Source organism: Mobula birostris, chromosome 30, assembly GCF_030028105.1.
Source record: "Mobula birostris isolate sMobBir1 chromosome 30, sMobBir1.hap1, whole genome shotgun sequence".
In the NCBI taxonomy this organism is placed as follows: domain Eukaryota; kingdom Metazoa; phylum Chordata; class Chondrichthyes; order Myliobatiformes; family Myliobatidae; genus Mobula; species Mobula birostris.
In genome coordinates this window covers 14,728,859-14,739,482 of record NC_092399.1, presented here as the reverse complement: position 1 = coordinate 14,739,482, position 10,624 = coordinate 14,728,859, and the positions used below count along the sequence as shown (strand labels likewise).

General features: G+C 36.4%; 1 protein-coding gene across 1 annotated transcript in view; it reads right to left on the bottom strand.

The window, feature by feature from the left end:
- Positions 1 to 3,832: 3,832 nt before the first annotated feature.
- The window catches only part of eloa (elongin A), a 73,345-nt gene continuing 66,553 nt past the window's right edge, over positions 3,833 to 10,624 (bottom strand). Inside the window, exon 11 of the mRNA XM_072246971.1 lies at positions 3,833 to 8,691. Coding sequence (XP_072103072.1) covers positions 8,630 to 8,691 — 62 coding nt within the window. The 3' untranslated portion in view covers positions 3,833 to 8,629. The remainder of the gene's footprint in view (positions 8,692 to 10,624) is intronic.

Sequence of the window (10,624 nt, the reverse complement as noted above, 5' to 3'; positions counted from 1 at the left end):
ATATGTTTACTTTTTTAATGATCGCATTTATGTGCCAGGCCTAGCGCAGCTCATCCGATACGTTAACACGCAGAAATTTAAAGCTGCTGCCGCTCTCCATTGCTGATCTCTCACTGTGGACAGGTGCGTGTTCGCTTTACTTCCGAGAGTCAGACTCTTGAATAGACCTATGGTATAACCTAACAATCTACCTCATTATGACCTTGCACTGCACTTTCTCTGTAGTTTTTACACTTTATTCTGTTATTATTTTACCTTGCTCTATCTAAATGTACTGTGAGACGATTCGATCCGTATGAGCAGTATGCAAGACGAGATTTCCACTGTACAAGTAAACCAAACCAATCAGCTCTTTAGGTTTACTGACATTGACCAAGGAGTGGTTGTTGCAAAACTGCTCCAACGGGTGCCTTATCTTTCAATACTGTACTGATTCATTGTCACATGTGATGAATCCAGCAGCGTTGGAGCCATGCTTGGCCACTCAATAATACCACTTTATTTGTACAGCACCTCATTAATGCAAATATCAAAACAGCCAATCACGTGGCAGAAGCTCGAGGCATAAAAGCATGTAGACATGGTCATGAGGTTCAGTTGTTGTTCAGACCAAACATCAGAATGGGGGGGGGGGGAGAGTAATGTGATCTAAGTGACTTTGATTGTGGAATGATTGTTGGTGCCAGATGGGGTGGCTTCAGTATGTCAGAATCTCCTGGGATTTCCACAAACAACAGTCTCCAGAGTTTACAGAGAATGGTGCAGAAAAGCAAAAATAAAACATCAAGTAAGTGGCAGTTTTGTGGGCCAAAATACCTTGTTAATGAGAGGGGTCAGAGGAGAATGGGCAGACTGATTCAAGCTGACAGAAAGGCAGCTGTATCTCAAATAGCCAGTTTAAAACAGTGGTGGCAGAAAAGCATCACTGAATGCATAACATGAAGTGGATGGGCTAAAACAGAAGACCACGAACATACACTCAGTGTTCTTAAGTACAGGAGGTACCTAATAAAATGGCCTCTGAGTGTACGTGGTTAGCAGAACTTGTAACAGTATTGTAATAACCTAATTTCCCTCCAACAACTTTCTTCTCCTCCTCCTTCCCTTCAGTATAATTTCAGGATCTTACAATACTTACAAGCCCTCATTCCTAGGGTTTTGGAGAAAGTGCATGCAACAATAGTGGATAAGGACACAAGAGACTGCTGTTGCTGGAATCCAGAACATCACTTAAAGCATTGGGGGAAGAGAGTGGATCAGGCAACATCAATAAATCAGGATTTATTCTAATACAGCTGAATGGTCTCAACCTGAAACATCAACCGCTCATTTCCATTCATAGATGCAGCCTGACCAAGATCCTCCAGCACTGTGTGTTGCAGTAGTGAATGTGTTGATTGTCACCCGCCAAAATTCTGAAAAGCACATCTCTATCAGCAATATTTGAGAAAGGAGGTAGGCAGAAAGCTGGAAACCAAGGGCCAGTTAACCTAATGTATCATTAGGGTACCACAGGGATCAGCACTGAAGCTGATATCATTTATTTATCAATTTATCATCATAGTGATTACTTAGATGAAGGAACGGTAGGCTATTGCTGAATAGTATTCTATGGTTAAATTAAAGATAATACAAAACAACAAGTTAGAAGTGCGGGGGGAGAACAGAATATGACTGGGCAAAAAAAAAATAGCAAATGTATAATAAAGGTAAACAGGTTTACCTAGTTTGGTGTGAAGAATAGAATAGCTGAATTTTGTTGGTAGCGACTACAAAATGTTGAATTGTAAAAGGAACTAAACCTCTTCATACAAATTTTCAATATTTATTGAATAGTTATTTATTATTAATGTTTTTTTTTGTATTTGCACGGTTCCTTTTTGCATATTAGTTGGGGGTGGTGGTCTTTCATTGATTCTACAGTTTCTTGGTATTTACAGTGAATGCCCACAAGAAAACGAATCTCAGGGTTGTATCAGGTGACACAGATGTACTTTGATAATTTGCTTTGAACAGCCAAACAGGTACAAAAAGCAATTTGGAATGCAGAAGGTATGTTTGGATTTTTGCAAGGCAAGGTAGTTATAATACAAAACAGGGTGACAACCCACAAATGAGGCTATAAGCTATGTACAGTGCTGCAGTTTAGTTTCCTACAGGAACATAAATGAGGTGGAAGCACTGCAGATAATAATCACTGTGCTCATTCCTGGGATGAAGGGATTGATGTAGAGTATAAGGAAAAATTGAACCTATAATCATAGTTTAGCATGAATGAGGTGAAACAAGTATTGGAATACAAGATTGAGGCTGCTTGATGAAGTGGATACTGAGCGGAAGTTTCCAAATATAGGGAAATCTAAAGTTGGGGAATTATTTGAAAAATAACGCATTGCTCTTTCAAAGAAACAAAAATTTATTCTCAAAGAAAGATGTGAATCTATGTAACTCTCTATTACCAGTCCTTCGATTACTGTTCTTACTAAACTCTGGAACTTCCAACAAGAATACCTTCACAAAACAGACTACTCAACACCACTTCAAAGCCACTTAAAGATGTGCAATAAATTATAGTCTTGACAGCAATGCCCAGATTTTTAAAAAATATTTTAAAGACTCTTACATTAAGCTTCACTGTGATCTTTAGCCCCTGCACAACTAATTAAGTCGCTTACTCAGTTTATAGAAACATAGAAAACCACAAACCTACAAAGCTGTGCTGAACATGTCCTTACTATACCTTAGAAACTACCTAGGCTTACCCATAGCCCTCTATTTTTCTAAGCTTCATGCATCCACCCGGAAGTCTCTTAAAAGACCCCATCGTATCCGCCTCCACCACCACCGCAGGCAGCCCATTCCATACACTCACCACTCTGCATAAAAAACTTACCCCTGACATATCCTCTGTACCTACTTCCAAGCACCTTAAAAATATGCCCTCTCGTGCTAGCCATTTCAGCCCTGGGAAAAAACCTCTGACTATCCATGCCTCTCATTATCTTGTACACCTCTATCAGGTCACCTCTCATCCTCTATCACTCCAAGGAGAAAAGGCCGCGTTTACTCAACCTATTCTCATAGGGCATGCTCCCCAATCCAGGCAACATCCTTGTAAATCTCCTCTGCACCCTTTCTATGGTTTCCATGTCCCTCCTGTACTGAGGTGACCAGAATTGAGCACAGTACTCCAAGTGGGGTCTGACCAGGGTCCTATATAGCTGCAACATTACATTTATATAACATTGGCTTGGCAGAAGTGCGCAGAATTATAACGACAGACAGTCAACTTGGCAACGGTGGTCAAGAGGGAGGGAAGGGGTGAGATAAAGTAATAAAGGGAATAGTTCCTCATAAAAATGCAACTTCAAATGAAAAGCAATGCATTCACAACTTAAGCTTACTCAAAACAGCCAGGAAATTTTCACCTAATTCAAATTTTCCAATACAGAATCTTTCAAATACATATTTGAAATCTTTTAGTGTAAAAATACATAAATTATTGATTCTAAATTGTAATTTCTATAATATTTGAAAAAAATTCTAAATGTTATATTTTAAATACACAAAAGGAATCCAACTAGGAAGCCTTAGAGATTCCCAATATAACTGATTTTAACTGATTATACTTTATGGATATAAATTTCGGTCTTTAACTAAAACCAAATACTGTAATTATACGACTGATTGATGTGGCTTTCAGTAGTGAAATGTTCTTCAATAATCAGAAATCAATCATCTAAGTTATGAAGACCTATAAAATCAACTATTTTTTTCATATTTTCATTTTATTCAAAGAATACAGTTAAGTCTTTGAATATTTTCACACTTTCACCAGCATTGATAATTTAACAAGAAAAAACTCAGAATATACATGTTTCTTTACTCAGAACCACCATAAACCACTGTGTATGAATATACAACGAAAATCAAACTGAAAGGAAGCTTTGTACATATTTATCCATGAAATCTTCAGCCACACTGAAAAAAGCAAAAATTTAAGCCCTAAGCAAAATAATCTAATGTGCCAACAATGTTACAAGAATTGGTTCTCGAATCTCTCAGACTCTTTTGCTGTATTGATAAATTTGTTGATGAATTTTAGTTTGTCCCAAATGCATCGGTGAAAATTCCATGTCTTAGCCCTGCAGACATTGTAGCTGTAGGGAAGTGAAAATCCTACTTGTTCCAAAGTAACTATACTATCCTCCTCAATACATCAAATGTCCTATTCAGACACAAGTTTTATTCACAAGCCCCAGCTGGGAGTTTCTAGATTAGTCCTAACTGAATATTTTTTAAAGAACAAACTTCCAGTTTGGAAGAGTTCTGTTCAGAAAATTCAGAAACCAACTAATTTAATTTTCAGTGTATTTGAAATTCTAATACATTGTTAAAATTACTTTCACGTAAATACACTTCAGAGATCTTGTCCAGAGTACTATTTTAGGTTTAAACAAATTATGAGTTAAGTGATGTTCCTGGAAATTCTCCAAAGTAAATTTTGGTAATATTTAAATTTTAGATACTATTGAAAAAGGCAATTTAAATAAACCTCAGCATAGAAACTCAGAAAGAAAAGATATTCAGTTCTCAGAATCAAAACGATTAGGGTCTGACATTGTCCAGTTCACTTCTCACAGTACACTTAAAGGTTACCCTACAGCCCAAAACAAAACGTAAAGGAACACAAGAGTCATGTTAAATCAGATGAAATTAAAACATGTCTGTGACCAGATTTGATCTTTTTACTTTGTTGTGACCAGATAAAAAAAAATTATTACCCATACATCTCTACTCCATTGTAACTCAAAAGTTTAATTAGTATTAGACTAAATTAATATTGGAAAAAACAGCTTCATAACAATCATAATTTCTAATGTTATGATATTTCTTTGTAAAACACATTTAAGACATTTAAAATAAAGGTTTATTTGGTCCAATATTATACTTAATATATATTTAACACCAAGTACCATTTGGTGTACAGTTAAAGGAAGAATATTACTTGACCAGCCTCCTGCAATAATACTCTTTTTTCTTTAGGTTGTTTTCCCTCCTAAACAATCCCACCACATTGCATCCATTTGCAGATATTTGGTTGACAATACCCGAGTTCAGTCACTGTAGTCCTTACCTCTGAAACAATAGTGAAAAAAAATTGCTCATTGTTGAAGTTTGCACCGTACACCTTTACCTTCGGTATACAATGTCTACTTAGATAAAACGCAAGATGCTTCGCAGATACAAGAGGTGGACAAGTAATTAAAATCAGGAAAGCAGGAGTCAATTTTTGATGAAGACATTCTCCAATAACAGAGGAAACTACAATTTATCGAATTGGCTGGTAATATAACATCCTATTTTAAGGGACATGAATTAACATATAACAGACTCTTTGAAAGTAAATTAACAGAAGTACTTGGTGACAATGTGCTATAAAAAAGACTTGAATAACCTGTAATCCCATATTTACACTTTAACTTCCTGTAGTTTAATGCCAAGTATGTACATTTCAATATCCTTTTTCATTTATTTTATGAGAATACAATACTTGTAATTTATGAAAAGTGTCATATAACCTGGAGCTGAGATGCCAAAGTGTCACAATTCTTCCAATCAGACTTATATCATGATGACAACAAAAAAAAATGTAGAAATTTTCTTTTTGAGGAGGAGGGGCAGTTCAGAAATTTCAGTATTTCTTAAGTGTACTATCATATTTTTAAAATAAAGATTAGTTTTAATTCTACTTAGTGGAAATGCTGCTACTGGTTTCTACGTACGGTGTGGATGGACAAGCATGAGCATTGATAATAACTATTCTATTGTAGAAACAAATCATCCAACATGTGTTCTCCCAGTTGTTTACTTTAAAATATCCAGCACCAGCACTCTAAAAATTGTTGTCAAATGAAATAAGTGAAATGCTTTAAATATCAACTCTAAGGAAGCAATATAATACCAGAACATCATGCCAAAGCCTTCTTCCCAGCTGACAGTGGTTAAAATTGAAAGGGTTTGACATATTGAACAGGAAGAACCCATTTCCCTTAATAGAGAGGTCAATGCCTACAGGATGATGAATCAAATTAACTAGTAGAAATACAGGGGAATGGGGGAATAAACTTTGAGGGTGGCAGGAGCCTCGAATTACAATTTGAATGAGTGATAGTAACTGAAATCTGCCACTTTTTGCTAGTTCCTGGGTGAATATGAAATGCATACCATAAGACCACAGGGCAAGATCTTTGATGTGGGAATAGCTTAAATAGCTCATTTTGCCTAGTTGAGACAGGGTGGGTCAAATTGCCACTGAATCTGTGACTTTCCACAAAGCAACCTTCTAATCTTAGTCATATCGGCTGTGGGGTACATGTCAGGCAGAGTAACCTACCTGCCGAGAAGATACACTAGAATAGAAGAATGTCAATAAAGTAGTGCACTTTTCAGTACTTAGATTTATATTTTCAGAACTAGGAACAGCTACATACCTGGTTGGGAACGAATGAATAATACATGGAAGAGAGGATTTAAAGATATAAAAGTTACATTGTTGAGGATATTATGTAAAAATAAAGGACACCCAGATTCAAAATAGTAACCTTGAGTAGCTTTAAAAGACATCATATATCCATGAAACAAACTCAAATCATTTACAATAGTCATCTGAATCCATTCCTGGAAAACACTGTGTCCATCCAATTAAACACACTGTTACATTTTATACTTTTTTTAAAAAACAGATGCAACTTGAGCCTCAGATCTGATTTTTTAATAACTGTCTTTTTAGCACATATGTGATGAAGTTCATAGTTCAATTAGGCATCATTGCCATAACTGTAATTGCATAATCTAAACTGGCTGTTTGAGATTCTACATACAATGTACAATAAATACATTCATTCCATGGTATATTAATGGTTCTTTATAACATTGTTAAATATTTGTTCACATCCCCTCAAAATAAATGTTTATATTTCCTTTTTAAATATCTATCTCATATTTATTTCATATCATCTTCCTCTCACATAATGCACCCACTAAAATAGCACCATATCGGTGTAGGATCTGAAACTCTGTTTTCAACATATTCTTGATGACCTCTGCCGGGTAACTGTGTCTTGTAATTGGGTTTGACCTAGATCAATTCACAGTGCATTTACAAAGACACACACTGCTTAACAAACATGAGAAAGTCTGCAGATGAGGGAAATCCAAAGCAACACACACAAGATTCTGGAGGAATCTATGGAAAAGAGTGAACAGTCAATGTCTTGGGCCGAGATCCTTCATCAGGACTTCTTCATCAAATATTGACTGTTTACTCTTTCCCATAGGATGCTGCCTGGCCTGCTGAGTTCCTCCAGCATTTTGTGTGCGTCGCACTGCTTAACAAAATTATGTCAACAGCATTAATCAAAATGCACATCCAGGCAAATTTTACTGAACATATCAGGACTTTCATCTGTGTAACCTGCAAGTGAGATAGGCAATTTCCACTCTCCACCCTCCCATGCCCACAACAAATGAAAAAATTTAGTGTTATTGGTATGATTCCATGGGCGGGAATCTGCCTGCAGAATATGAATCAACTTATAGTTGTCAAAGATAAAGCAACATTTTTTTAAAATTGTGTCACTTCAGAATTAACATTAGTGCTTTTAATGAATCACATCAATCCTGTTGTCGGTGAAATGGGCAACTTAAATAATCCCAAATAGACCTAGAGAAAATATAGCCATCCTAATGCCAAGATAAACATTCACTGAAACGAATGGTGAAATCCTGAAGCTTTGTCTTAGCAAATACCAGCAAATTAATAAATTGTCTTATCATTTTATATGCTTCCCTCCACATCCACAAAACATAAAATACCCAAATCCAAGATAAAAATCCATGATCATTTTCTGGACAAAGCCCCAAGAAAATAACCAACATACTTGTCAATGTCACATATTCACTTACAGTACAAGGACTTTATTAGCAAAAAAAAATCATGTTACCACAGAAAAAAAAGTCAAAATGGCACTAATTATTTCTGTGACTGCATTCCTTTATCCACAGTGTCAATGTAATTTATGACCTATTTCATTCTACCCAATGGAACAACTGGTTCAAAATACTAGCATGAGAACAAAAAGATTGGCACAACAGTAAAAGATGATATGAAAGAACAAAAGGGAAAGAACATTTTAACGCCAATACTGTAACATTGATGTTGACTGGGCCTGAAATCTGCTGCCATTAAAACTAACTTCACTTTGTGAAGACAAAAAATTTTAAAACGTAATGGGATTTTCTTTTTAAAAATAGTGATTCAATTTGTGCAACAAGGCTGGCCCAAGTGTTGTTTATACATGAACATTCTAAAATAAAAGTACACTCAATGCTCTAATGAGAAGAGCTTACATTTCTGCTTCTAAAATGTAGAATGATAAAATATTTTTAAAAAATAAGATGTAATTCTCGGCATCATCTCAAGCACACATACTGTCTTTTGAGTTCTTGGTATTGCAAATTGTACCCTTGTGTTTTCGAGCACAAAATGGATCAGAATGGGACAGTTGATACAGCACTTTAAGGAGCTGTTGATGTCACTGTTCTGTCCATCTTTCGCCCATTCAATTTACCTTCGACTAAAACGGTTCTTGAAAAATTTTATTGTTTTTGCCATCATTGGTGCAATTTCTGAAAACAAAAGAAAGTAAAAATTGTAAATATGATTTAAACTGAAGTTTATCTTTAATTAAATTAGTAAACTGGTTGATTATTGTTACTAATAAACCAGTTAGTAACAGAGCAATTGTACAATACATGTACAATGAAAAAAAACTTTGTTTTGCATGCCATCCATACAAATCATTTTGTCACATCAATATATTAAGGTAGAACAAGGGAACAGCAATAACAGACTGTTACAGTTACAGAGAAAGTACAATGCAGACAGACAGTAAGATGTAAGACCACAATGAGGTAGATTGTGAGGTCAAGAATCCATCTAGTCATACAACTGAGTTACTACATAGTTTCATAACAGCAGATAAAAGCTGTCCTTGAGCTTGGTAGTATGTGCTTTCAGATTTTTGCATCTTCTGCCCAATGAGTGGGGGTAAAAGAGAGAATGTACAGGGTGGTTAGAGTCCTTGATTATGCTGGTTGCTCTACTGAGGCAGTGGGAAGTGTAGACAGAGTACATGGAGGGGTGGCTGGGTTTCGTGATGTGCTAAGCTGTATATACAACTCTGTAGTTTCTGTCAGTCACAGGCAAATCAGTTGCAACTGCAATCTGCGATACACATCAAAGTTGCTGGTGAACGCAGCAGGCCAGGCAGCATCTCTAGGAAGAGGTACAGTCGACGTTTCAGGCCGAGACCCTTCGTCAGGACTCTTGACGAAGGGTCTCGGCCTGAAACGTCGACTGTACCTCTTCCTAGAGATGCTGCCTGGCCTGCTGCGTTCACCAGCAACTTTGATGTGTGTTGCTTGAAATTCCAGCATCTGCACAATTCCTGTTGTTTGCAAGCTGCGATGCTTTCTTTGGTGCATCTATAAAAAAATTGGTGAGGGTCAATTGTGTCATGCCAAATTTTTTAGCTTCCCGAAAGATTAAAGTGCTGGTACACTTTTTTTTTGGCTATGGCATCTGCATGATTGGACAGGACAGGGTATTGGTGATCTTCACTAGTATTTCAGTTTTTCTATCACATGGCTTTGGTTTTCAGACCAAACATTCTTTGAGCTTTAAAGACAAGAAGCCACATCCACCTCTGCTAATATAACGTTTAGAACGATTACCAGGAAAAGCCCATGTAAACTAGGATAACTGTTTGCAACATTCGGGAATTAACTGATCTCTGATCACAGTCTTCCACTTCCCAAAATCAAAAATTATATTTATTGATACCTCATACTAGAATTAACAGGATGTAACTAGACAAAGCAATTCCAAAACTTAATGTCAACATTTACAACGTACTTTGTAAAATACAAATCATTTCCATTGTTCTAACACTTTGAAAAAGTGATTCTTATCAATACTTTTTAACAACAATAACTAAGCAAATTTTATGCTTAAAACATGGAATAAAAATTCTACTATTCTCAAGTTTTCTTTTCCCCTCAGCAACTGCTGAAGGTTATAGTTTGGGGACTAGACTGGAGATAATTGATGCAAATCATGCAATGGGCCTATCCAGAGATCCAGTTTGCAACTCTGTGTTCCAGGGAACAATTACCAAACTGGAATCCAAATATCTTAAACACAAAATAATCTGCAGATGCTGAGGTCAAATATCTTACTGTGCAAAAAGGTTTCTTCCTCTGCAATTGCCGATCATTCAAATAACATCTATTAAGGGATTGCGAATAGCAGAAAACTTTATATGTCATATAACCAAGGAACTGATTATAGAATAATAAGACCAAGGAACTAATTATAGACGACAGGAGAGGGAAACCAGAGGTCCAAGACCCAGTCTTCATCAGAGGTGGAGAGGGTAGGCAACTTTAAATTTAGGCGCGAGGAGAGAGAGCAGCGCGCCGCACGTGCGCAGCCCTCCAGTGAAAAATGATATTGTATCCATTAAATAGGGGCCGTGGACAATTCTGATTTGATGGAGAC